At 44.7% G+C, this 27,931-nt stretch overlaps 2 protein-coding genes and 1 long non-coding RNA gene across 7 annotated transcripts in view; 1 reads left to right on the top strand and 2 right to left on the bottom strand.

Moving 5' to 3' along the window:
- Nucleotides 1–15,391, top strand: part of mgat3b (beta-1,4-mannosyl-glycoprotein 4-beta-N-acetylglucosaminyltransferase b) — a 36,038-nt gene extending 20,647 nt beyond the window's left edge. For 3 of the 5 annotated variants that reach the window (XM_061770393.1, XM_061770394.1, XM_061770391.1), the window contains 4 exons: nucleotides 3,737–4,157; nucleotides 6,138–6,727; nucleotides 7,457–7,739; nucleotides 9,308–15,391. In XM_061770393.1, the coding sequence (XP_061626377.1) occupies nucleotides 3,738–4,157; nucleotides 6,138–6,727; nucleotides 7,457–7,739; nucleotides 9,308–9,790 (1,776 nt within the window). In that variant the 5' untranslated portion in view covers nucleotide 3,737 and the 3' untranslated portion in view covers nucleotides 9,791–15,391. Of the gene's footprint in view, nucleotides 1–104; nucleotides 300–3,736; nucleotides 4,158–6,137; nucleotides 6,728–7,456; nucleotides 7,740–9,307 lie in introns of those variants that run through there. The other 2 variants (XM_061770395.1, XM_061770392.1) reach the window with 2 other exon arrangements.
- Nucleotides 297–4,078, bottom strand: LOC133476690 (uncharacterized). Its single transcript, XR_009788118.1, has 3 exons — nucleotides 3,861–4,078; nucleotides 2,849–2,963; nucleotides 297–552 (listed from the first exon to the last, which is right to left on the bottom strand). It is a non-coding gene; the product is annotated as an uncharacterized LOC133476690 (long non-coding RNA).
- Nucleotides 15,392–17,962: 2,571 nt separating the features above from the next.
- atf4a (activating transcription factor 4a) lies at nucleotides 17,963–24,024 on the bottom strand. The gene is made up of 4 exons (XM_061770389.1): nucleotides 23,815–24,024; nucleotides 21,737–21,898; nucleotides 21,224–21,529; nucleotides 17,963–19,224 (listed from the first exon to the last, which is right to left on the bottom strand). The coding sequence occupies exons 2-4, from the start codon at nucleotides 21,774–21,776 to the stop codon at nucleotides 18,470–18,472; spliced, it is 1,101 nt and encodes a 366-aa protein (XP_061626373.1). The 5' UTR covers nucleotides 21,777–21,898; nucleotides 23,815–24,024; the 3' UTR covers nucleotides 17,963–18,469.
- Nucleotides 24,025–27,931: the final 3,907 nt, after the last annotated feature.

The following is a 27,931-nucleotide window of genomic DNA, read 5'->3' as shown; positions in this document are numbered from 1 at the left end:
CTCCCCTGTAGTGACAGATGCCCATATTTAACATAATGCATTAGAAGACAGCAGTTTTGACTGTAGTGACTGATGCACCGCTTTTTTTCCATTTATGTGACCGTTAACAACGGCAACAACTTTGTCTTTCTCAATCTCTGCTACAAATGCAGTACCTCCCACATGGCGAAAAAAACCAAACAAATGAGGAAGTTCCCAGTTGAAAAGATTTCGTGTTGTTTGCAAACCGAGAGCCCGCCCGCGTGGGGGACGGTCGGCTGATCAACAAAACGCTGGCACGGCGCTACCGACGCTGAATAGTAAGACTTTCATTCGAACATCCAGACTTTGAACCTCAAGAGAAGGGGGAACCAAGCAGAGGCCGACTGGAACGCAAAACATGTCAACTTCCGATCACGTATTTGGTGCCAATGAGGAGAATTTCCGTTTTGTCACTGTTTAATTTCATGACGTTGGAGGTGAGCCAGGAGTTGATATATGATCAGCAGGAGGTGAGGGAAGAGGCTGGACGCAAGATGTTGCCTTTGCAGGAGAGGAAGAGCCAGGTGTCATCTGTGAAGCAATGAAATCACATTGATTACATTGATGGGAAATAATGCAGAGGGGGAGGAGGGGAGATGATGGGGAGGGGACGGATGAGAAGGAATGAACTGAGTGCAGTCGTTTGAGCTATGTGTGGAACCAGCCTCGGGAGGAGAGGGTTAGGGTTAGGGTGGGCTGCGAGACGGTGTCAAAGTTGGCGCTCAAGTCGACCGGACTCAACCGCAATGAGGAGATCCATTCGGCTTATCCTGACTTAGGTCACGGGTGCGCCGGAGCCTATCCCAGCTGACTCTTCTGTGCGAGAGGCCCGCTACGCGCCTGGCGCATAGAAACCGACAATCATTGACACCTACGGGCCATTTACATGTGTCAATGACCTACAATGGCTGTCTTTGAAACTGGGAGAAAAGCCACGTCAAACTCCACAGAGTTTGAACCCGGGTCCTCAGAACCGTGAGACTAACCGGTGGAGATTGTTGGGGATTTTGACACTGTACAGTATGGGACTTTAAGTTTGTGTGCAACTTAACGGTGGGGCCCGGCGAGTGACGTGGGCAACTCGCGGATGAACGTCCGTACTGTTGCGTGTTTACCGTTGACCACGTTAGTTGTGCTTTGCGGTCGACACGTTACACTTCGTTATCTTCTTCTTTAAGCGTGCGGAGCTGCCAAATGCTACGGAACGTCCGTATTTTGTTCCGGAAATAACTGCAGGCTGACTCGATACGTCCGTAACACCGATTGTTCTGGATATAGGGGGGCGGGGGGGGGGGGGGGGCGAGAACGACAATCCAGCATCCTCCATTACTGACCAGGCCACCGTGACAAAAATTTCATAGATGAATTTTATGAAATAAACATGATATATTCTTTGAAAAGCCGCTTGGGGGCACGCTACTTTATTACTTGGCCGCCAAGCCAAAATGTCTCTTTGCGTGCGGCGCCGACGCATTGTGAGTCACTAATCATCGCCTCCGCGGTAGCCGATGAAGTACGCTTCTTAGCGTGTTTCTTACACGTCTTGTCTGCGTGATCACGAGGGGAGGCCGAGGAGCGGGTATGAAAAGACGGAAGGAGCGTGATGCTAATTGCTAAGCTATCGTGTCATGAAGTCGCAAAACGCCCAAATAAGTGATCGGATTATACAGGCCGCTTGTCACATAGTTGTGGCTGGAACCGAGTTGTCGCAGAGTGCCCAAGTTCGAAGGGCAAAAGAATAAGCTCATTAAGACGCGTCCAGAGAAGGAAATGTCAACCAATTCAGGGCCTCTGAAGCGGAAATGAAGGAATACGTCACCGGAGAACGGGGTCAGGTTGAAAGGTTAGGCTTAGGCTTAGGTTAGGGTTAGGGTTAGGGTTAGGGTTAATATCAGATGAGATCACCTTTATTGGTCCCAAAATGGGGACATTTCCATCACATCCGTAGCAGCAGAAAGATATAAAGACATAAATAGCACGCTACAAGCACATTCACAAACTTAGAAATCTAAACTATTGTCAATGCATAAACTACCCTACTCGGTCGATGAGCAAAATAGAGTTCTGAGTTTTCATTTACTTTTGAGATATGAGATACTTTTTTTTTTTCAAAGCCAAGGTTGAAAACAGAATTGGTATCGGTGAATGAATCCCTAGACGTGAAGTTGTTTTCGACGATGGCGCTTTGAAATCTCCTGAACGGCACTTTGATTCCGGCTGCAACCGCGTCCGCCATCACAACGTTGACGCAATAAAAACATTCAAATGACAAATATTGAAGCCGTACTTTAGAAACGATTACCATTATAGAGAAATTGTTATGTTGCTCAATTCAACAAAAGGCAGAATTATTTGGATCCTATTACATAACATACTGCAATAACTGTCCCGCGGTATTGTTCTTGACAAAATGTAGAAAATACGGAAATTCAGGCAAATGTGGACAAATTGTTCTGGAAGTGAATTTCTACAGGTTGGCAGCTGTGAGTGGGAAATCATCCCGGACTTTTTCACCCGCTAACTTATGTCGACATGGAGCGCTGCGTGAGTCCGTGCGGGGGGGGGGGGGGGGGGGGAATGATCACTGTGAAGCTTCGAGGCAGATTTTGCTTTATTTATTTGTTTTTTTGGGGGGGGATAATTGAATAAATCAGGTTATTCAGTTAATCGTTTTAGCCCTACACCGTACGAATATTTAGTAGTGTTTCTGAAAAGTGCTTCACGTCTGTGTTGCATTGTAAACCTATTTACTGTATAAAGTGAAGAATTGTACAAGTCTGCACCCTAATCCGCCCATCCCCCGGCCCCCCGGCCCCCGGCCCCTCACCTCTCCATCCCCGCGGGTGCTCGTTAGGTGAGGTCACTGGACTCGGTCAGACTCCGGCAGAGATCGTGAATAGTCCCTCAGATGCTTTGTAGTCTTGCCGTGGTTTTTCTTTGTGCTGGAAAGGAAGAAGAAGGGGGATTGGGATGGGACGCGCGCGCACACACACATTGAGTCTTTGAGTTGTCAGGCAGGAGAAGCACCGCATCATTCATCACTGCTCCTGCACAATTTTGCTGACACGGCTCGCTTAAGTGTGACTGCACGTGTGTGTGTGTGTGTGTGTGTATACACAGTATATTTGTACAAGCACTGTTTCTGACGAGTGCTTCACGTCTGTCGTTGCATTACAAACTCCCTCACTTTCTAAAGCGAAGTTATATTTCCTGCGAATCACATAACTCCTATTTAGCTGCACTTCAGAGCACAGTGGCCTCCATAGCGCTGAAACGGACCGCCACAACCTTTGCCGAAAGCTGAGCGAAAATGTCAACAATTCCGTTATTTTCTGTGACTACGGGGTGCTGTGTGTACATAAATGAGGAATCCAATGAATGCAAGTTATTTTAGCAAATGGCTGCAATATAACAAAGAGTGCAAAATTGAAGGGGATCTGAATACTTTCCGTACCGACTGTATTTCCGATAACTGCTTCGCATTTGTGTTGCATTCCAAACTCATTTACTGCACAAAGTTTGAAGGTTTTGTGCGCGGACTATTTCTGCCAAGTGCCTCAGATGTGTGTCGCATTACAATCCTAAACATGAAGTTTGCTATATGTACAAGCGCTGTAATTTCCTTCGATTTGACCGTGTTAGCATTAGCACGCTCCAAGCTAATGCTAACCCACGCTCCTGGCACGGACATCATGTTGTTGTTGTTTTTCTGCAGGATGAAAATGCGGCGGCACAGGGTGTTCTTGCTGTGCACGGTGGGCCTGTGCGTCATCTCCTTCCTGCACTACTACAAGGCCCTTCACTATGTGTCCCTACTGCGCGAGCTCTCCGCGCCGTACCCCAACATCAAGTCCTTCATCATGGTCACCGGATTCTTCTGGCAGGAGAAGGGAGGCGGAAGCGGCACGCCGCTCAGCACCGCCTCCCCCGAGGAGGCGCCGCCGCTGCCGGTCCTCCGCCCGTCGGACGCCAAAGGGAGAGCGGGTGCTTCGGCGGGGGCGGTGGCAGAGGGGGACGGGGTGGCGGAGGTGAAGTTGGCGGCGACCGATGCTGTGGGCAGTGCGGGACTGGAGATGAGGATTAGGGAGGTGCTGGCGCCTCCTCGCCCTTGGAAGGAACCAGACGAGAGCCGTCAGGTACGGTGCGAGCAAATTCAAAATGTACACACGTCTCGTGATCAAATGATCAGTATACACGATATACAGCAGCAGGAAGAGTCAGCGGACATTGACATTGCGATGTTCTTCAACCCTGTGATATATATTGTTACATTCAAAAATAAAATACAGGATAACGGACTCTTTTTCGCTCTTCAGTTCAGTAGAGCAAAAAGTCATTCGTAGAAAGTCTACACATCTGTATTATTGAGCGCTTGTTCAGCCAGACATGAAGTCCAATTTCATTTGATGCCCAGTTCTACTTTAGTCATTAGCACATTCCCAACCCTATTCACCTGTTTTGAATGAAGTTGTTATTTTTCACGTCTGCTTTAGGGTTTCTCTATATTTGAGTACAAAACACTTTGTTGCCACCCCCAAGTGTAATCTGTTGCGACATGCATGTTTTCCGTCACATTCTGAAGAGAGAGACAGTCAATTGTTTCCCCCTGTCCCCATAAATAGTTATCATACCACAGAAAATAAGTATAGAACGTTCTGGGCTGCTCCACGTGCGTGGTTTGATGGCTGACGATTTACCGTAACATTGCTGCAAATGGTATTAGCATGTCCGACCGGGTCCCTCTCCTGGTCACTTATTCCTATTCCAATCCATTGACTACATATCAATACACCGGGAACACCAGGACCCTGCGATGACGACGCTCAAACGATATATTGTGCATCTCCAGTTGCCACCATCGTATGTAGCGAAAACTACATATAATGTACAAACACGTACAAACAATTATAGTCAAATATGAATCAATACTACTGTACATGTACGTGTAGAAGTGAATGTGGACAGCGGCATTGTATGTATCGAATTAAACAAAACTACTATGTGTCAAGAAATGATCTACAGTAGGAATTAGCATTATGTCATAAATAGAAGCCGCAGGAATAGTCAGAAGTATTACACATATCGTATCTCCATCTTTGCCAGCAAAAAAAAAAAAAGAAAACAGTATCAGATCGGAGGAGACTGGATTTCAAATCTCAAGCGGTCCATTCCGTGCGCCGCGGCCTGGACGGAACAGCTTGCTAAGGTGCTAACATAGTTGCTGGCTTAAAGTCGTCTATTGACACCCCAGTTGAAGATCACTGAAAAACTAAACACGTATAACAAAAGAATTACACCAATGGAATGTTCAAGAATTGAATGTTTCTTTCTTTGGCTAAACACGAGGAATGAAAAGCACTTGACGAGCTAACAAACATTAGCATTGAACTTATTTCTCCCAAAATACACAAATGCTGTAAAACCACATCGAAACGGACAATTTAACAATGCGCTTAACAATATTCGATATGAGCAAAATACTTCTATATATATATATATATACCACCATATGTTGACGGTAAACAGTAATTCAACTTGAATTGTTATTTTGCACTTTCAATCATTTGTATTTATTATTTCTTGAGGTTATTTTCCATGGTTTTCTAATGTATTTTTTTATTGAATCTATTCAAATTTAGCATATGCTTATATTTATGTTGCAATTGAAATATGTATTTTTGTTATTTTTTCGAATGTAATGTTGCTTCAATGGTAGTACATTCTTATTTTTAACGTTACTTGATGTAACACGTGGCTCAGTTTTTTTTCTCATACCTACTGTTCTCCGTTTGAGTCATAGCTCTTAGAAAAGGCTCGCTGCCTTTTCTACCGTGCCATACGGCAAAATATGTCAAGTACGTATGATTATTGCAGATATCAGATCGGACCGATATCGGTATCGGCCAAAACTCAAGGCTGCGGCATCGGCGTCGGATCGGAAGTGAAAAAGTTGGAGCGGCACGTAGCCGCAACTGGTCTGCGGCATTATGTAATGAATACGTAGCGTTGCTATGACAGCATAATGGATACCACAGCACGTGCAGAATACGAGCAGCAGCAAGGAGAGTCGGCAGCGTGATTTGCCACCAGTTTATGAATGATTTGTTTCCATCCAGCAGCCACAGGAAGACCGCCTTCCCCCACGGGATCCCACTCACCAACCCCCACGCCCCGCCCACCCGGCCGGACCGCCCTCGGACCCGTCCAAATCCTTGGGCGACCTGCACACTCGCACGTACCTGCTGCGGGACGACAAGACGCCATACTTTGCTCGAACCCGAGCCGGAGCGCTCTGCTTCCGGCAGGGCACGTCGGTGGCCGGCCCCAAGGAGAACGCCGGGAAAGCGGGCGGCGTCGGGGAGGCCGTCGGCCAACGGAAACCTCTGGAGGTCCGGCGGCAGACGTCTATCGCGCCCAAGTCCAAGACCAGGGCGACGCGGGGCGGCAGGCGGCTCGTGAAGTGCGTGTGCCGGCCCGGGTGGCACGGACCCTACTGCGGGGTGCCCACCATGGTGTATCACTCCAACCTGCCCACCAAGGAGCGGCTGACTCCTCGAGAGACGCCCCGCCGCATCATCAACGCCATCAACGTCAACCACGAGTTTGACCTTCTGCACGTACGCTTTCGCGAGCTGGCGCAGGCAGTGGACCTCTTCCTCGTGTGCGAGTCCAACTTCACCGCCTACGGGGAAAAAAGACCGCTTAGGTGACGACCTCACTGCAAATACATTATTGGCTGAAAGAAATGAGTTACTTTGGACAGCCTTCAATTTGGGACTTCAAGTTCTGGGGTTCCAAAAGCAAACATGGAGCTGTTTGCTTTTGGAGTTCCAGTAACCACGAGACCAAGAACTAAAAGGAAATGCAACCTAAACCGCACATTTCAACCGCAGGAACTCTATCTATCTAGGAGTAGGGACTTCTGTAGGACCGTTGTGCGTTTGGACCACGGGAACCGGAATGTCATTTCTTTTCCCCCGGCTAGGCCGCTCGCACTTTCAGGAGGTCCAGGAACCGAGTCAAAAGGGGGCGTGGAACGTACAGAGCGCATTCAGCCATTAAAGGTTGCATGCAATTATTGACATCCTGAGGTGAGGACATCAATTCCAAAATCTCATCTATTACTAGTAACAAGTAACTAGTTACTAGTTCGATCTTTGTCGTGGACATCAAAGCCAAGTCACTCGCAAAAGCTAACTCAGTTACGTGAGTCGGTCGGAGGCTATCACATCAAAGACATTGGTGGTGGTGGGGGAAAATGACTCCCAAATTTGTATTCAGTTACATTTACACCAGCTTTACTCGGAATTAGTTCCATCTGTGGCAAGGACATCGGCGCTGGACAGGTGGCAACAGATTCCGTTGATCAGTCATTATTTGCTCGACAGTAGAACGTCTTCGAAACACGATCATTGAGACATGTTCTTTCTCCCAGTTTTCTGCGTCTGCTCCTGAACGGCACGTACGACTACGTGCGCCACAAGATCCTCTACGTGTTCCTGGACCATTTCCCCGAGGGCGGCCGGCAGGACGGCTGGATCGCGGACGACTACCTTCGCACGTTCCTGACGCGCAACGGCATTTCGCGGACGCAGGGCGTCCGGCCGGACGACGTCTTCGTCATCAATGACGCCGACGAGATCCCGGCCCGTGAGGGCCTCCTCTTCCTTAAACTGTTTGACGGCTGGACGGAGCCCTTCGCCATTCACATGCGCAAGGTGAGCGTGCCTTTGAGCTCGTTGCGGTATTGGGCCGCCGGCCGGGAATCTGACCGCACGAACCGCTACGATAGCGGTACTAAGCGTGTCTTCCATGATGCCGGGAAATATGCGGGTCGACCGTCGGACCCAAGAAAACTTTCGAACTTTCCACTATTTCTTATTTATGATGATGATTCTTCTTCTTCTTCTTCTTCTTCTTCTTCTTTATTACTGTCATGCAGCCGACTTCCTGCCTTCGTTACCTAAGAAGCTGGGACATTTTCGCATCGACTTCCAAAAGAGCTTCTTTTTTTTCAAAGTTGTAATCTTACGAGTTACTTTTTGAAGAAGAAATAAATGTTGACCAAACAGCCATACAGTATTTTTCAACAACAAACAAAAAAAAAAGAACTAAAAATACTTTTAAAAGAAAATAGATTTTGGGAAGGAAAAGTAGTAAAAAAAAAAAAAAAGGTTTTTAAAGAATCAAGTTTTCTTTGAATAAAAAATAACGAAAATCAGTATAATCAGAATCTTATTTCAAGACAAACTCGCATTTTGATTGGAAAAAATTGGAATGTTATGAGTTAAAGGCACTTTTCAAGAAAAAGTTTCATTTTTCAAGAATTTCTTGGGGGCGTGCCGCTTCCGCCTCCCTTCTCCTGCCGTCATATTTCTTTCAAGAGTCACTTACATTCTGTGGGGTTATTTACAATAGTTTAAGGAAGTCATGGCGGCACGGTGACCGACCGGTTAGCACATCTGCCTCACGGTTCTGAGGAGCGGGGTTCGATCCCCGGCCCCGCCTGTGTGGACTTTGCATGTTCTCCCCGTGCCTGCGTGGCTTTCATCCCCAAAACATGCGCATTCATTGGAGACTCTAAAATTGCCCGTAGGCGTGACTGGGAGTGCAAATGGTTGTTCGTTTGTTTGTATGTGCCCTGCGATTGGCTGGCAACCGGTTCGGGGCGTACCCCGCCTCCTGCCCGATGACAGCCGGGACGGGCCCCGGCGCGCCCCCGACCCGCGTGAGGAGAAGCCGATCAGAAAAGGGATGGATGGATGGATGGATGGATAAAAGTCAGAATGTTACAAGAAGAAAAAAACAATCCTATTTTTGAGGGAAAACAGCCCTAATTTTCAAGGGGAAAAAAAGAATTTTTTGGGGGGTGGGGGCTGCCATATTGCATCAAGAAAAAGTAGCATTTTTTTAGGCAAACATGTCATTTTTCAGGTTTTTTTTTCCAAAAAAGATTCTCTCTTTTTTATTTGTAGTTTTGAATTATATTTTCAATACTTTTTGGAGGAAAAACAGCTTTACGTACATTATGTTTTATAAGGAAAAAAGTCTTACCAGAAGAATGTCTTATTTTTCTCCAAAAAGTATTCCCTCCCCCCCCCCCCTTTTGTTTTATTTCTACTTTTAACGTTGAATTTTTTTCAAGAAAGCAAATCCTCTAGTTTTTGGCCGTAACATCCCTATTTTGTTTTTCAAGAAAGCAAATCCTATTGCAACCTTTTGGGAAGAAAACGCCGTTCATCGCGTGTTCACGGCAAAACGGATGAATGCTGTGTCTTTTGGACAGTCTCTGTACGGCTTCTTCTGGAAGCAGCTGGGCTCCCTGGAGGTGGTGTCGGGCTGCACGACGGGCATGCTGCGCGAGGTCTACGACGCCGACGGCATCAAGCTGCGCCGCCGCGAGTACTACACCATGCCGGGCTTCCGCAAGTACGAGAACGACACGGGCCACATCCTGGTGCAGTGGTCCCTGGGCAGCCCCTTCCACTTCGCCGGCTGGCACTGCTCGTGGTGCTTCTCGCCCGAGGGCATCCTCTTCAAGCTGGTGTCGGCCCAGAACGGCGACTTCCCGCGCTGGGGCGACTACGAGGACAAACGCGACCTGGGCTACATCCGCCGGCTGATCCGGACCGGCGGCTGGTTCGACGGCTCCTTGCAGGAGTACCCGCCCGTGGACCCCAAAGAGCACATGTACGCCCCCAAGTACATGCTAGACCACTACTCGCGATACCGCTACCTCCTGGAGAACCCGTACGCCGGACGCCGTTGACCCGAGCGCCGGAACCGTCGTGCGGCCTGGACGCAACCACTGGATTTACGCGAGCGCTCGCCTCCGCTGTTTTGTCGATGTCTGCGCGTGCGGAGTCTTGAAGTCGACGTCTTCCGGTCGCGTTTGGAGACACACACCCTGCTCGATGAGGACACACACTCATCCCACTTTTCTGTTCATGTGCGTGCACGTGTGTCAAAGGGCGCAAGGGTTAGCTGTGATTCCGTTGTTCCTTTTCCTACATGAGAATTCGGTGTCAACTACTTTTTGTGTGTTTGACCCATCAGTCTTGAGTATGGGCATGCGTGCGTGTATGTCTGTGTGATTTCCTTCCCTTTGTGTGTGCGCGTGCATGCATGCGTGTGTTTCAAGGCAGGTTTTGCAGTGATTTGGTTCCCTTTGCGTGTGTTTGTGTGTGTGTCTGTGTGAAGTCGGCAAGATGACTTTTTGTCTCCTTGGAAACTCAAATGTAACAGGAAGATGAGTGGGCGGTTTCTTTCGTGCGTGTGCGCGCTCGCGTTGTTTATATCAGGTCTCGGCTGATTGCGTCGTCATGGCTCCTCGCATCTCCACTAGTCATTCAAGTTCAGTCTCATTGTACACACAAAACACACGAAAGGACTTCCTAGCAGAAAAAAAAACACAGTGAAAAGTACAATTACACGCTGAGGGATGCACACGAACGCACACTTATAGATACAGCGACAGAGCCTCCATGGTAACAGCGGTTAGTTACCATGGTCACGGGAGACAGAAAAGGACAGTGGTTACCGTGGCAACAGAAAAACAGGACCTTGGTTACCATGGTGACAGAAGCCAGGCTAGTGCAGTGATGAGTTACCGTAGCAACAAAAGTGGTTACCATGGTGACTGGATACAAGTCAGGGCAGAAGTTACCATGTTGACAGAAAACAGTACCGTTGTTTGTTACCGTGGTGACAGAAGACAGGACAGGACAGGACAGGACGGCGGTGACCGTAGCGATGAAAGACCACACTAGACAGTGGTTAGTTACCATGACAACAGCAGACGCAGCAGGACAGTGGTTACTGTGTTGACAGACGACAAGACCGTTATGACTTAACACGGCGACAGAAGACAGGACGGGACGGGTTGGTTAGCTACCGTGGCGAAAAAAGGCGGTGGTTAGTTACCGTAGTGATAGATGACAGATCAACGGTTAGTTACCATGATGACAGAAGACAGTTATTTTGACGTCAGTGTTTGGAAAGTATGACATTGATCACGTAACGATAGACTCGGTTGCCGCGGAAACGCAAACATGGCAATAAATCCGACCCTCGAGGCTTCGAGCGTTCAAGCTGCAATCAAGCTGGAACATCTGCGCGTTAGTGTTGCACGCGCGGTGTGCCGATGACCGCTGTGGTCTCGTGTGGCCTCCCGCCATCGCCGCAGCAACGGTCCTTTCCGTGAATTCCCAGCATGCCGACGGTGTGATGTCATCAACTTAGCATTTAGCTCGTGAGGAAGAAATTCCACGGCAATGTTGCACACGACACAAAAAGCTTTAGTCATTTCATTTGAATTAGTTATTGAATTCCATGAGATATAAAGTGGCCGACACGGCGAACGACTGGTTCACAGTTCTGGGGACCCGGGTTCAATCCCCGGCCCCGCCTGTGTGGAGTTTGCATGTTCTCCCCGTCGTGCCTGCGGGGGTTTTCTCCGGGCACTCCGCTTTCCTCCCACATCCCCCCCAAAAAAACATCCATTCATTGGAGACTCTAAAATTGCCCGGAGGCGTGACTGTGAGTGCGAATGCTTGTTTGTTTCTATGTGGCCTGCGATTGGCTGGCGACCGGTTCCGGGCGTACCCCGCCTCCTGCCCGATGACGGCCGGGATAGGCCCCGGCACGCCCCCGACCCGCGTGAGGAGAAGCCGATCAGAAAATGGATGGATGGATGATTACACTTCAAAAATGTTGGTTTTCAAGCACAAAAGGGATTTACAGTAAATAAAATTTTCCAAAAATTATGAAAGATATGAAATTATTAACTGTTGCTTTCCTAAAACCTTTTAAATTGAATGTAAGAATTAAATGAAAAATGATTTCCCTAAATGAAAACTAATTAAAATATTTTCTGAAATTAACAGTTAAAACACTTTGTGAATGTTATATTATTTTGTAATTAAAATGAAAATAAATATAAAATGTATTACAAATTAAGTTACATTAAATCGAAAAGAATGACGGATTGTTTTAATGGACAATGAAATTACATTTGTTAGATGATCAACTGTTAAATTTAACTGTTGCATTAAAGTTATGGAATTAGGATGCAAATTTACTTTCATTCAAAAAATATAATTAATAAAATGAAATTGCATTTTACCATTTTTCTGGAATTCAAAAACGTGTTAACTTGCATCACCTTTCATTTATGTATTCATTTAACATACAAAATGTTAAATTCAAATTAAAAATTTGAATTCAATTCAATTACATTGACCGGCAGCACGGTGTCAAAGTCAAGGCCCGGGGGCCAGATGCGGCCCGCCACATCATTTTATGTGGCCCGCGAAAGCAAGTCATGCTCGTCAACTTCTGTACCCAAATTCCAAATTGTCATCATAATAAACAATAATGTTCAGATATTGTTTGAGGGAAATCATAACTAGAATGCGACCCGAGACAAAAATGAATTTGACACCACTGGTGTAGATAGGGCGGCACGGTGACCGACCGGTTAGAGCGGTTCTGCCTCCCAGTTCGGAGGACCGGGGTTCAATCATGTTTGCATGCGCTCCCCGTGCCTGCGTGGCTTTTCTCCGGTACTCCGCTTTCCTCCCACATCCCTAAGAAAACGCGCGTGGTAGGTTGATTGACGACTCTAAATTGCCCGTAGGTGTGAATGCGAGTGCGAATGGTGGTTTGTTCGTATGTGCCCTGCGATTGGCTGGCAACCGGTTCGGGGTGGACCCCGCCTCCCGCGACCCGCGTGAGGAGAAGCCGATCAGAAAATGGAGGGATGGTGTAGATAGTCAGTTATCCAGGTCACCGTCTCTTGGACTCTTCTTGTTTGTTGAATTTGTCGTCTTTTTTGCCTTGTTTTCTGAAAACGTTCAAAAAGGATTTAGGCAATTACGCTATTGGGCCGAGAATGTGACATTCCCAATAATGATTGAAAATTGTTGCCATCATCAAATCGACAAACACAAAAAGCCAAAGAAAATCCTGAAAATGCTTGTCGGTTGGATCTCTCTTTGAGGCTTTTTTATTGATTTCTTTATTTTCGGCTGCCAAACAGGAAATCGATCAGGCGGTTGGTGACGCTTAAAGCGCACGAGGAGGTTGCGAGAATCGAGCGATGCTAATGGAGCTAAAGTGTAACGCAAGCAAGCATCCAAATCAATAGATTCCTGCTCTCCATCACTGTGTTGGCTTTAAAGTCCGTCCGTACGCCGTTGTGTCTTTTCCACACGTGGCTTTCTTGTAGCTTCTAATTGGCAAAAAACAAAAAAGCCTCACGTTAAGGGGTTAGTTTGTGTGTGTGCGCGTACCTGCAATTCTCGTGTGCCATCCAGTCCAACTTAAAAAAAAAATCATATTTTCAATGAGTTCATGCGACGACCGCCTTAAGTTTTTTTTTAAGGTGGTGTGATCGTCAGTTTCCGTGGCAACCAGCAGGTGGAGGCGGGAGGGGGGGGAAATGGAGCACGGGAGGGAGGAAGTTCCACGCAATCGTTGATTTATTTTTGCACTTGTTTTGAATTTTTATTAAATGTTCCCTTAAAATGGAAAACAGAGAGTGTGTGTGTGTGTGTGTGTTTCTATTTAAATGTTGGTGAAAATGGCAGCTTGATATCTTTCTAAGATGGCACGTGTGTGTGTGTGTGTGTGTGTGTGTGCGCACTCACACATCTTTTACCTCCGCCAAGGCCCTAAACGTGTTGTAACCAATCGCTGAGGCTTTCTGTGATTGTTTTTGGTTGTTGTTGTTGTGTCATGGATGACATCATATCCTGGGTCTCTTGCTGTGATTGGTCGTTTCCAAGCCTGTTTGTAGCGCTTGTGTTTTGTGTTGTTTTCTAACGCATTTTAACAGTGTGAATGCACCTTATTGATTTGTGTTGTCATTTTGTAGCACGGTTGATTATAATATTGGGTTGATAACAGGGTTGTTTTTTTTGTTTTTTTCTCCATGCTGTTTTCTTGTAAAAATGTTCTGAATGTGTCATTTTCCCCCATTTTCGTGTTGTTTAACCAATTTGTGTTGAAGCCAAAGTGTGGTAGCATTGACACAACACACACGCGCACAACACAGACATTAGCCCCTTTCACACTACGCGTCAAAGATCGACCCGCAAATCTAACGGATTAGGAGATGGAGCGCAGCCTGGCAGAGGTGTCTTCTACCCCAAATTTCCCAGATTACGAGTTTGTGCAGTACCTTGTCATAGTCCACTTCTTCCTGAGTTGGTGTTCTGTGTGTAAGGTATTGACACGGGATGGACAGTGGAAGTCGACCCACCGATTTTCCGGCTCATTGCCAATCAAAGTCAGATTGTTGACGTGTGAAATGTAGCAACGCGGAACGGTCGGAGCTGTTGACACAAATGTTCTGGAAAACTACCTGTCAAAGTTGACCTTTTCCTCACCTTTTTATGGGTGGCTGTCTGTGTGAAAGGCGAAAAAGGCACGGAATAAGCGGTATAAGTCGAACTGCAAATAGCACGCTACCTTTCAGTTGACTTTTTCCCCGAGTCGCTGTTGCGTGTGATACGTAGTAGCATGGAATGGGTGGCAGAAGTCGAAGCTTCCAGGGTAGTAACAGAGTCAAATGTGGGATGCCGTGTCACTGTGAAAGCGCATGCATGCGGTTGCGTCCAAATTCCGCCTCTGCGGGGTTCTGTGTGAAAGGCGCAGGCGGATGAATTCTAGATCTTTTGTTACGGCTGTCGTGGTCACCATGCGGGCTCTTGGTGTGAAATGTGTGTTCAAAATCTATTTGGCACTGCCTACGCCTGATAATGGTATGCCTTCGGACGTTCTAACAGCCGAGTCACATCCTGTTTAGCTGGGTTCTGTGTGCAAGGCTCCGATACGGCAATTTGTGCAGAAACTCTGTGTGAAAGGGGCTAGTATTCGTTTGTCGCTGTCCAACGAAAAGCTCCAAATATTGCCGGCTTTATTTTGAAAGCACATGCAAAAAGACGTGTGAAAGGTATTTTGTTTTTTGACGGGATTACATCATGTGAAGCCCTCCGTCCCTGCACTGATTGTACAAGCTCACATAGTTTTATTTTTTTATGACTTTTTATTTTTCTTGTCTTCTTGATTTTGGTGGAGTGTGTGCATGTGTGCGTGTGTGTGTGTGTGGTCCAGTGGCTCTCGTTATTCCAAGAGGAGGACCTGTTGGAGGCAGAAAGCCGGCCAAAAAAGAAATCAAAAAAAGTCTGAGGGGGAAAGATATTTAAAAAAAAAAAAAAACAAAAAAAAAACATTTTTTCGTGATGGGAAAAAAAATATTGTGAAGAAGAACTCAACTCTTTTGTTCATATGACTGGATGTATGCTAACCATCATTGACCACAAAAGTTCTATCACAAAGATATAATAAATTAATTTAAAAATTTCAACCATGCTCTCTATTTTTTTTCTCCATGATGATGATGTGTAAAAGTAAAATGAAATGTTATTTTTTTGGCCTAATAATGTCCTACAAGTATAGTCTTATGAGCGGGATAAAAAAATCTTTGTTTATAAATTTGGGATTATATATTTTTTTTTTTTTACAAAAGCAGTAAAATGTATTCTAGAAAAAAATATCTTAGTTTTATGACTGTTCAACGCGGTTTGGATTTTAGACTGGATGGACTATTTTTTTTAGTATTTTGTTTTAATAATTTTTGAGAAAAGAACATTATTTTTAAATGTATGGAGTCATTTTTAATACATAGTCATATTTTGGGGTTGATTTAACTATAAAATGATTAGAGTCAAGCACAGACAAGAATAAACAAACACTGAATTAATTCCATAATAGAAATCATACTGTAACGTTAATATTAATAAACTTGTATTTTACTGTTCACCGAAGGGAAAATGTTTGAACATGAACATTAAAATAGTGGAGGAACTGCACCCCCAAATTTGACTTTTTATGAAGAACAAATTAGTCTTTTAAAAAAAACAAGTTTACGTTCGTCTAACCTTTCCCTCATGGTGGTCTGACATCGCCATCTAGCGGTCGAACCGTCACAGCACAACAACATTTTGAATTTGAACCGACGCCACGTTGACGTAATGCTCACAGACGGCCACGTGGGGTCGGTAGCGTATTAAATATGACACCACGTGCTCACAATCCTGGGACACCATTGGAGAAATAACTTGTAACCTTATGGGTTAAAACTGGATTTCACAAGAAAAAGAAGTTGCAGTCAAATCAGGATGATTGTGAGAGGGGTTTGTTTCCACATTTTATTCACCAGAAAATATTATTTTGTTTGCTGAAAAAATGTGACAATCTTACATGTTGAAATTGTGTTTACTTCATGAAAAAGGTGCATCTTTTATGATAAGTGTGTGTGAGGGGGGGGGGGGGGGGGGGGGGGGGGTGCAGAAAAATTTCATATTTTCTTCTAATAACATAATTTTTAGAGGAGGAAAAAAAAATCCTGATCTTACGAGAACATCCTAATTCACACCCCCCAAAAAAAATATATATATATATATAAAGCAATTGGAAGAAAAAGACCTTCTAAATCCAAAATCTTCCAAGTCTAAATTCTATTCTTCATGAAAAAAAAGCTGTAATCATGTGACAAAACGTGTTCTTTTGCCCCAAAAAGTTTCTTTATTTTTCGGAACACACCCCCTCTACCGGTGTGCTGCAACAGAAAAACTGCGGCTCTCGATCTGGTTTGGAGGCTCCGCATACAATACCCTACACTGTACTGTTTTTTTATTGAACCACCAAAACATGGTGTGATTGTCACTGAAGCAAATTGTCACAAAGAGAGGAAACAGGCAACTATTAACGGAGAGCGAGTGCATATTTGACTCTCCACTCTTTGCTTCTCAGCCACAGGTACATATGAAATGTGAAAGCTTAGCATGTACATTTTCGATCGGCTGCGACATTGTGACGCTGTCCACGGGCGATTCAAGCTTTGAATCGCCGCAAAAGTGGGGGGCCGACTGTCGCAAACCACAGTAGTCGCCCGACCCTGCGCACCACATGACAGTTCAGCCGGTTTCGGCCGCGGCGCCGGGTGTGCCGCAGACCCAAGAAGTACAATGATTTACCGCGGGCCATAGTTTGGACACCTCCGACCTAGCGTCTTGCAAGACAGACAAACGTGCTAATCTGTGCCGAGTGTCAGCTGAGGAGCAGCAGGGATGGCGGGTGGACAGGATAATTGTCTTAAGAACTAAAGCAGGACACGAGAAGGCCAGCTCGGTCTCGTGGTGACCTACAATTAAGTTGCGCTTGCATGTGCGCGTCATCCTCTCCACGCGCGTTCGCTCGTGACCTGCCGCTCGTTCGGTGTTGTCACGCATGCCAATTGAAGGGAATTGAATTCAACTCCAGTATTTGAAATGTTTTGGGGTTTGGTTTTGTCGGGCTGTCTGCATGAAACGGGTGACTGTTGAAAAGGTTGACTGTAATGCCGGGGCCCGGACAGCTACCACTTCAACAAGAAGACATTGGTTTTACTCAGATGCAAAGAAACTACACAAAAATTGAACAGAAATTGAAATTGAACATGCCAAAACGCTGAATGACAGAAGCTTGCTTATAATCGGTCGAGAATAATTGGAAGGTATTAAATCTCTTCAAACAATAGCTCTTAAGATGTTCCGAATATTTTGAAGTTTCAATGTTTTGAATCAGTCAATAAATGTGGGAAGAGGGAATAATGAAAAGAATCTCCAAATGTGGGAATTTTACTTAACTTTTGGAAATGGTTCCCAAGAGGTGGGCTGGGGGATAAATAAATAAAATAGCGCTGGATGGGATGATTTTTTTTGGAGAATCTGGAATTTCTCAATCATTTCAATCTGTTGGAAAATGCGGAACTAAGCGCAGAGAGGTCAGGGATACTCGAGTCACACAATAATAAAACTTATTTTATTAGCATAACAAATCAAAAAGCAATTTTGTCTTTAGGACCTAAAAACTAAAAAGACCAGCAAGACATCACTTGAGACTTGACAGATTAAAGTTTATTAGAAAAAGACTGCGAGAGAAAAGGCATTTGAGAGCATTTGTACAAGCAAGAGCGCGACAACTACTCGGTACATGAACACATTAAATACAAACTAGAAGACCACCTAAATTGCGTATCAAAGCCAAGAAATATGTACACGCACGCGCACGCGCAGGCCTTAAGAAAACTCAGATACACTAAAGAGGCCCTTTTCTGAACCAGAGGAAGGTTGCTATGGTGACTAGACCGAGTCGAGGGTTCTACAAGGGATCGTGATTTTTGTTGCAAATTTGTGATATTGGCCTTCCGGGTGACATTTCAGGATGGAACTACAAACGTACGGCACCTTAATTTTGACCTCCTCCTGTGAACACATGAACACGCACGCATGTCTCACCCGGAAAATTTCACGCCAAAGTCCAATTCCGCGAGGACCCAACAGCGGACTGGGAGACGCAAGCACGTCCAGATGCGTCGCCTGACCACCTCGTCGCCATCATATTATTTGGCCCCCGCGCTCATCTTTCCACGGTGGTGCTTGCGGACCTCCTCCATCAGGTCCTTGAGGTAGTGGATCTCGCGGCTGATGGCGTCGGCTCGCTCGGCCAGCTCTCGGTTCCTGGTCTCCAGGGCCTCGCACTCCACGCTCAGCTGTTCCTGCTCCACGCGCTTCTTCTGGCGGTAGCGTGTGGCCGCAGTCTTGTTCTGCTCCATCTTCTTCAGCTTCTTCTCCACCACCTTGGGGGCGCCGGATGACGACTTCACCTTAGCTTTCGCAGCCGGCGAGGAAGAAGCGGAAGGGAGTTGGGGTTTGGCGTAGGGTTTGGCGCGGGGGGAGCCGGCGGAAGACTCTATGCCGGAGTCGCTGTCGCCGTCGCTGGACGGCGGCGACAAGACTTTGACGAAGACCTCCTCAAGCGGGAGCTCGGGATTGGGGAGGATGGCGGCGAGAGGCGACTCGGTGTCGGTCTCGCTCTCGGAGAATCCCGGTGAGGGAGGTGGGGCCGGGGAGCAGGGCTCAGACTTCATGACCACCACCGCCGCGGGGACGGCGGGCGGCTCCGGGTGCCCGTCTTCAGGGGCGGCCACGCGGAAAGGCTCCAGGTCCAGATCCATGTGGCAGCGGAGGGAGGCCAGGAGGTCCTCGGGGAAAGCGGGGGGCTCGTCCGACGAGCAGGAGCCAATGAGAGACTCCAGGTCGAAGTCGCCGAGGTCGATCTTCTCCGACATCCAGTCCATGCCCGCGAAGGAGTCCTCTGGAGACAATTCATTGTCAACTCAAATGTATTGCACACAAAAGTTACGTTATAATTGTGGCTAAATAAATACTTGAACACAGCTCTCAAATATTAAATTGTACATGTTTTTTTTTTTATTATTATTATTTTTTTTTTTTTTTACAAATGTTCTCTTTAAAAACAACAAACATGTACCACTAGAGGGAGGTGGTACTTGGATCACACTTTGGGAACCGCTGATCAAGGTGAACGTGATCGCGTCCGGAAATTTAAGAGAACCTTCACATATATGCCTTTTACAAACTTTATTTTCATTGACTAAATTGACTGCAGTTTTCAGCGACTGTAGTTTTTTCATATATACAACTTAAATAGTTTAGATGGCAAAATAAATGACATTTTAGTCAAAAGGAGAAGAAAAAAAGCTCTAAATTTGCTGTAACATTAACAGTTCTGAGGCTGCTTCAGGTCAATTACAATTGATTGATTCATAAGACAGCTGCGCAAACAGATTCTTTATTTTTCCATAAATTGATTACGAATCAGTTACTGGTTTCGACCACAAAACACCAGCAAATAGGGGGAAATATTGCTCATTACTTTCCTGTTTGCAATTTTAGAGCTAAACAATGGCTTTAAATGACTGTTTATCAATAGTTGATTAATTTGATGATCAAATAGTTTGATTAATCGTGACACCTAGGCGCTATTATCGAGCGAGTTTCTCCTTCAGAATCAAACTTTGACGCCATTCTCCGCACACATTAAGACTACGCAGACAAAACTTTGTTCACGTTTGGGCTTTTGAGTCCTGTAATGACAATTAGAAGCGCAATTAATGGTTCAGCCCAACTGGAAAATGACATCCAGGAAGTAACACGCCTTGCATTCCTTCCCTGCGGTGGCGACCGCTCACGTCTACTACACTACGGAAGGTCATGTCGTTCAGCGAAGGGGTCGGTTAAAAACGGGCTTTTCCGGTCCGAGGACAGGGTTTAAGCCACGCCCACCCTAACGCGCTCGCTCGTGTCTCTGATGTCGCGCACATGTTCCTGACACCAAGTACTCCAGTTTAACCACCTCAACATGGAAGCGGGTCAGATAAAAACAAATCTTTAAAACGTAATACCTCAATAACACTGTTGTATTTTAATTTTCATTTAATACCTTTCCAATGACTAACTTTTGCCGTCACAAGTTACCTTTTAACACTTTAAAACCCTGCGGACACCAGGTAGTCCTTTTAAACAACCGGTTAAAAAAATAAATAAATAATAAAATTAAAATAAATGCTTCAGAACATTTAATAACTTCCAATACCATTTAAACACCTGATTTGTCATATTTTAATACTAACACAGGGCATCCTGCAGGTAAGTATTGACAAATAAGTTTGGCAAAAATGTTTTTATCTAAAATGTAATACCTCAATTACTTTCCCGTTTAAATCCCAGAATTAGAATTTCATGCTTTTATGGCATAAAAATTTTATTTTAAAAATTGTTTACATTTGCTTTGACTTAACTTTTCATATTTTTACACCGTGTAAATACATAAAATGTCAAAGGAAATTTAATTCAATACAAAATATAATAAAAATTTGCTAAACAGTCCAGATTAGAAAATTCAGTTTAAAAAAAAAATAATAATAATAATTTAAAAAACTTAAAATGTAACACCTTCTAAAATTACATTTAATAACTTTCAATGCTGTTTAAATACCAGAACTTTTACATAAACCATTTAATTATTTTAAATGCTATTTTAAAGCAAATGTTTAAAAATATGTTGAGATTACATTTCACCATTTTAAAATGTACCTTTATTATTTCTTTTTTTACAATGTGTTGTATATAAAATTTAAGGAGAAAATAAAACATACACATGTATATAGATAAATAAAATGTGCTACTTGATAAAACTTAAAACAAATCGTAAAACACTAGACAGCCAAATAAACATTGCATAATTTCACGGCAAGCTATTGCCACACTAATTTTGGACCATTCCAACTCACCGTGGATGTCGTCCGCTCCCACGTGGGCGTGGAGCAGCTCGCCGGCGGCCAGCCAGGGCAGAGCGGTCACGTCGGATCCCGCCTTGGCTTCCAGAAAGGAGGACTGAGAGGAGGAGGAAGGGGAGGAGGAAGGGGAGGGGTGACCGGCAGGAGGGGATGGGGGCGACAGCAAGATGTGGTAGGGGGACAGAGAAAGGAGGGGCGAGGCCGGGACCTCGCCCTCGAGCGGGGAGGAGGGTGAAAGCACTTCCTCTTCATCTTGGTCCAGAAGGGGCCCCATTGGGTCAGCCGTCAGAAACGAGGGCCCTAAGGAACAGTTAGTGCTCAGTTAATACAAAATGAAAAACAAAACTTTTTTTTTTTAATGTAAATAATCTTTGGGGAACAGGCTCACAGGTGAATCGGACTCTATGCCAGTCAATTTTGGGTGAAAAACTTGTGTATACAGGGGCAAATAGACAAACCAATCATTCATACCCATTATGGCGTCTACGAGTCGAGCGCGTCGCCTACCTGAGCACAGGGCCTCCACGGCCTCCAATGCGAGCAGCATGGCTGCTGCCGCGTGTGGTCAGCGCTAAGGCGGGTAAAACGGAGTGTGGAGAGGCTCGTAAGTCGAGACGTTCGGTACTGCTGTCGTCTGCAGCAAAGCTGAGGGAAATTGCCAGAAGAGACCTGCCAGAAAAACATGTCCATTTTCAGCGGTTTTTATGACCGTTAAAAGCATGATTAATCGCACAGTACTACTTTTAAACGCATTGTACTAGTGCTGTGAAGAAAGAGAAAAATAGGCAATCTCTGCTACGTCCACCACAAAAATTGGTCGAAGTCATATTTTTTTGCACAGAGGCAATAAAAATGATAAATAAAAGCATATTTGTGACACCCGGAACCATTGGCCACTGTCCACGGTTACCGCACAGACATCTGTTACAGACGGACGCACGGTTGGGCCAGTGGAAAAGCATTGCCAAAAATGACAGACCAACGCCTACAAGCACTTTTTGAGATAGTAGATGTGTAATGTACACATAACATGTATGGGAGGAGTTAGAGTTTCTTCATCTCTAACACGCTAATGCTAACAGTTTAGCAAAGGTTGATTTTGTTGGCTCGAATTCTGTACAGAATTTATACCGTCAACAAATGCAGTTTAAGGGTAGAGGTCCAGCCCTCAAGTACGACAAACTACTCTCAAAAGATTTGGTAGTTCACAGTCCTACATTGTACGAATCTTAGTGCAGCGTAACTGCAATATGCATTGTACTGCATTCATGACTTACCATATACTAACATGGAACATTTTAAGCTTTGGTTCCTTTTTCCTTCTTGCTAAGATTTTCATTTCTTTTAATCCTTCCTCAGTGCTGCTCTTCGTATTATTTTTTACTTTGTTGGTCGTTTGTGTGTGTGAAAATTTCTGCTGTGATTTCCCAATTGTGAAGCGTCCTTCTTATCATTATGCGCCACATCTAATTCCTGTAGACATTTTAAATGAACATAGTGTGAAATACAAGTGCGCAAACCTGATTTTGGATATTCTGTAACACAGTCTGGACATAACCGAGTTATTAAATGTTAAATATTGCAATACAACTAATGTTTCGCTGTAGATGTAAGAAGCACTTTAAAAAAAAAACAAGACCAGTTGTTCTGAAATGCTGTGTCTATCAATACATGACTTGGGACGTAAGGAGAGATTTACACCATTTTTTTCAGGATTTCAAATTATCGTTGGCGTAAACTAAAGAGCTATTTTTTTGCCCATATTGCCCTACGTACTGTACATGTGAGGGGGGGGGGTGTGAGCGCGGGCGCATCAGTTTATGTGCGCCGGTGGCACTTTGCCAGTTTGCTTTGCTTTAATTGTGTAAAAGCACTGTATGCCCAATTTTAAACATATGACGTGTGATATGAATAAAGGCTTCATTTCCCTCATTATATTAATAAAACATCTATCTTAAATCCACTGGATTAAAACAACAAATCCTGCCACAACAACATAAGGGCTACTTCCATGCGCGTTTCTTGACGTCGCAAGATAATCGTTAAACCGTGTTTAACTGGCACGTGGGGGCGGGGAGGCTAATTTTAGCAAATCTTTGGCCAATGTCGGACGCCAGAGGCGGTTTACATTTCCTAATTTGGTCACGTCTCAGACCGGTGACCACGCCCCTTCCCCGGAAATTTGGGGCCCGCCATTTTGGTGTCAAGTAGTCCGCTTGGCCTGCGCGCCATTTTGACCACGCCACGTTGTCAACTATTTTGCATGTGTACAAAGGCAAGAACTGACGTCCAAACACACGCCGAGCTCGACGACAGACAGGCAATCTGATTGTCCGAATTGTTTGACTTGGTTTGGCTGAGCAAGCTAGCCAAACAGAGCAGTTTGAGGGAACAATAAAAAGCCGATCGCCTGGTGGGCGCGACTCCCTTCAACTGCCAGTCGCTATCATCATATTGTCACCAGCCAAGCCCCAAAGCCAGCACGTAGATTCGCTTGTATCGATCTTTTTGAGGCCCAGTGTAAGTTGTTATAAGAGTTCGTTTTGTCGTCCACAATTACAAAAGCGCTGCGAAAGTATACTTACGCCATTTTGCCAGAAATCGCCAGTGCACTTCGCCGATGCCCTGCCCGTTTGATGCCGCTGCGATGATTGCCGCCGCCCGCCTTTAAACTGCCATGTTGACGGTTGGTAGCTGCCAAGAGTGAAGCCAAAGAAGCAGAAGCCGAAAAGGAGCACACAGATCGAATGTTGCGAGACAGAGGTGCCGCGGCGGGTTATATCGCACCGAAGCACCGCCAGGCGTGTCCCTCCGCCAAAGGTATGTTTGTGGGTGTATATTGCAGCGCGGGTAAGCGGGGCTAGTTCATCAACCCTCTTTGTCAATAGGTTCCCGCTGCCGGATAGTACTGGTCAACAAAACACGCGTGCCTCTGCTGTTAGTGTTCTTTGATTGGTTGAACGCACGCGAAGCGTATACATTGAAAGTAGGTCAAATAGGAAATGTCAACATGAGTTTGAGGAAGCCACCACAACAGTGAGACGTTGCTACAAAATACAAACAGTTCAGTGTATTTTAAAATACGTATCCAACTTGTGTACACACTTGCATGGCGATTTTTACTTTAGTTTTTTCAATCCATCGTTCCTTTTTGTTTGCAATTTTATTCCGAACTCTCATGGTCTACTTGAAAGAGTCGATGTGTCTTCTGTTGTGGGAAATATGAGCGGATTAAATTTAATTGATCCTCCTGACACGTAAACGATAAGATCATACTGCGGTATTTAACACGTTACCATTCTTCCCAAAGGTGCTATTGACATGACATTTTCACCAGATGTTGCTAACAACCCAAGTAATCCATACATCCAAAGAAAGGAGAACAAATAAGATCAGAAATTAAATTGTGTGTAACAATGTCAAATGACACAGGGAAAAAGTATTGAACATATGAAGGGAGGTGCGAAAAGGCATGGAAAGCCAAGAAATCTATCAATAAACAGCCATGCAGCCCCTTGTCAGTGCAAATGAATATCAGCTGGTGCAGTCCTAATTGATGGCCTACAAAAAGGTCTCATTGCCAAGGTGTGAGTCAAGACCCTTCTCATGATGGGTAAGAGGAAAGCGCTGTCTCAAGACCGTCGCAAAACATAGCGATGGCTTGGTTACAGGTAGTGGTGGGCAAGTGAAGCCTCGTGAAGCACTGAGGCTTTTCTAACAATTGTGCCGAAAAACATTCAAAGCTTCAAGGCTTCAGTGACGGTGACATCTGGTGGACAACTGAAGCCATAGCAGCCTCGAAAGAGCTCATTGCTGTCATGTTTCCTTCCCATGATAACAATCAAAGTTCAGAAAAGTCTGGATGGTAATTCAAGTGTTTTGGTCATTCATACCAAATAATGATTATGTCGGCATTACAATAAAATATGCAGATGCTCTCCCCCGTACTATAAAACACATTCCAGATTAACCCAAAGAATAAATGAAACTCCATGAGCCAGTGACACTGAGCCAATGAAACGCTTCGAACAGCGATGGCGTTCGAAGCTTCGAACATCATCGGTCACGCCACTTCAGAAAGAGTGGCACAAGCTCCAAAGCCTCGGTATCATTTGCCCAACACTAGTTACAGGCGCATACCTAAGCTTCTGAATGTTCCAGTGAGCACGGTTGGGGCCATAATACGTAAGTGGAAAGCCAATCGTACCACCATAAATTTGCCTTGCAAGATTTCTGACAGAGGAGTGCAAAGAATAATCAGAAGAGTTGTCCAAGAGCTTCAAAAAGACCTGGAATTAGCAGGTACTGTTGTCACAAGGAAAACCGCCGTGGCCTGTATGCAAGCTCACCATTGCTGGAAGAAAAAAAAAACCTGTGAAAGCTCGTTTAAAGTTTGCTGAACAACATTCGGACAAGCCAGTTAAATACTGGGAGAATATAGTCTGTTTGTATGAGAGCAAAATTGAACTCTTTGGATGCCATAATGCACACCACATTTGGAGGAGAAATGGCCCTGCACATCACCTTAAAAGCATCGTAGCAACAGTGAAGTTTAGAGCTGGGAACATGATGGTGTGGGGCTGCTTTCACAAAATGGTACTGGTAAACTTCAGATTATTGAAGGAAGGATGAATGGGCAAATAGACTGAGACATTCTTGACAAAAATCTGCTGCCATGATGAAAATCAAACGGTGGTGGACATTTCAGCAGGATAATGATCCAAAACATACCGCCAAGGAAACTCTCAATTGGTTTCAAAGAAGAAAATAAATACAGCTGCTAGAATGGTCCAGCCAATCACCTGACTTGAATCCAATCGAAAATCTATGGAAAGAACTGAAACTCAAGGTCCATAAAAGAAGCCCAAGGAACCTTCACCATGTGAAGACTGCTTGTGTGGAGGAGTGGGCCAAAATGACACCAGAGCAACGCATGCGACTGGTTTCTCCATAAAGGAGGCAACTTGAACCTGTGATTGCAAACAAAAATACCAGTTGGCATGTTCAATACTTTTTCCCTGTGTCATTTCACATTATGACACATAACTTAATTTCTGATCTTATTCGTTCTACTTTCGTGTATGTATGAATTACTTGGGTTGTTCCCAACATCTGGTGAACATTTTTCAATAGCACCTTTGGAAATATATTTAGTGAGAAAAATGGTGACGTGTTAAATACTTATTTCAGCCGCTGTATAGTGCCATGTGAGCACAACTAAGCACTACTAACGTCGTAACTTACTTAGACACTCAGGTCCCCTAAATATTTTGTTTTCATGATAAACAATTAAATATGGGCGCACAGTGTTCAGTAAATCATAATGTTTGAAAAAACAGAATTTCTTGTTTTCCAGTGAACACAGTGTAGGGACAGGTGGAGTCCACTACAGCCTGGTGGCCAATTTATTGTTACTACACCATGGTCTTCCGGTCCAGACATTTTGTGGTCCGATGTGCCTGCCCACCCACGGAGTGAAATTAGTTATATAATAAACGCATTGTGATGTCACAGTGGGGCAGAGGTGGGTAGAGTAGCCAAATATTGTACTCAAGTAAGAGTACTGTTACTTTTGAAAAATATGACTCAAGTAAAAGTTAAAAAGTAGTCATCCAAATATTTACTTGAGTAAGAAAGTACTCAATGAAAAAACTACTCAAGTAAACAATAACTTGTGAGTAACTTCTGATTTAAAAAATAAAATAAAAATCAGAACATGAACAACAAATAAAACAAAAAATAATAATAACATATCGGAGTCAACACACACCTTCCACCATTTCAAATTTTAACTGCCCAAAAACTGACAACACAAGCATTGGGCCCTACAGAAACATTATTTGCTTTATTCACTTAAATTACTTCATGAAGAAGCTGTTAGCTAACCAGACTTAGTGACTGTGTGTCCGTGTGTGTGCGACACCACGATAGTGCTAATATTGCCATATCACTGCCAAAACAACAATAGAAACATCTGCAACTTACCGCAAGGTGTTTTCTCAAGTTAGAAGTGGGCTGAAATGTCCAAGTTTGGGCAGTCACAATTTAAGAGCTGCATGACAAAGCTGTTGTTTTTTGGAGCCTGTAAAGTAAATAAACTCGCGTGACTGTTTTTTTTTGTTTTGTTTGTTTTTTCCCCCCTCCAAAATAAGTCATTTTGATTGGCTCGCGAAGGCTAGGTGCGCAGTCATGTGACTGCCTTGTGTTGTCTGATTGGTGAATTGGAGTCAAATGACAAGTGATCACGTTGGATTGGCGCAACGGGCGCCTATTTGAAGTCGAAAATGGAGTCTAAAAATAGACGCGCACAAGCAGGAATGGATAATTAAAGTAGTGAAAGGCATGTCGATCATTGTGACGGAGTAAAAGTATCGATCCTTCTTCACATAAATACTCAAGTAAAAGTAAAACGTATGAGGCATTTAAAGTACTCTGACCAGTTTATCAAAAATGTTACTTGAGTAAATGTAGCGCATTAGTACCCACCTCTGCAGCGGGGGCCAATGAACATGAGCAGCCCCACACTGAGCGAGTGTCATTCTCCACCAATGACATTATCATGTACACTGGCTGAAGATCCAGAGTAAAAATACTATTTTTCCACTACCTTAGCTAACAGTGTTACTTACCAGCATTATCTTATGGTAATGTTATAATAATGTTTGGCTAAGTTGTTGACGTGGAGGACGCCTATTTGTGTTT

This window comes from Phyllopteryx taeniolatus, chromosome 4 (genome assembly GCF_024500385.1).
Source record: "Phyllopteryx taeniolatus isolate TA_2022b chromosome 4, UOR_Ptae_1.2, whole genome shotgun sequence".
Lineage (NCBI taxonomy): Eukaryota > Metazoa > Chordata > Actinopteri > Syngnathiformes > Syngnathidae > Phyllopteryx > Phyllopteryx taeniolatus.
Note: the sequence above shows the minus strand (reverse complement) of the source record. Positions and strands in the feature narration are given on the sequence as shown.

Excerpts from the sequence above, each read along its gene's own strand:
- atf4a (XM_061770389.1), bottom strand. The coding sequence starts at position 21,776 with ATGCTGCTCGCATTGGAGGCCGTGGAGGCCCTGTGCTCAG. Across the intron at positions 21,530-21,736 it reads CGTGGAGGCCCTGTGCTCAG|GGCCCTCGTTTCTGACGGCT; the intron begins GTAGGCGACGCG and ends ACTGTTCCTTAG. Across the intron at positions 19,225-21,223 it reads GGGAGCGGACGACATCCACG|AGGACTCCTTCGCGGGCATG; the intron begins GTGAGTTGGAAT and ends AATTGTCTCCAG.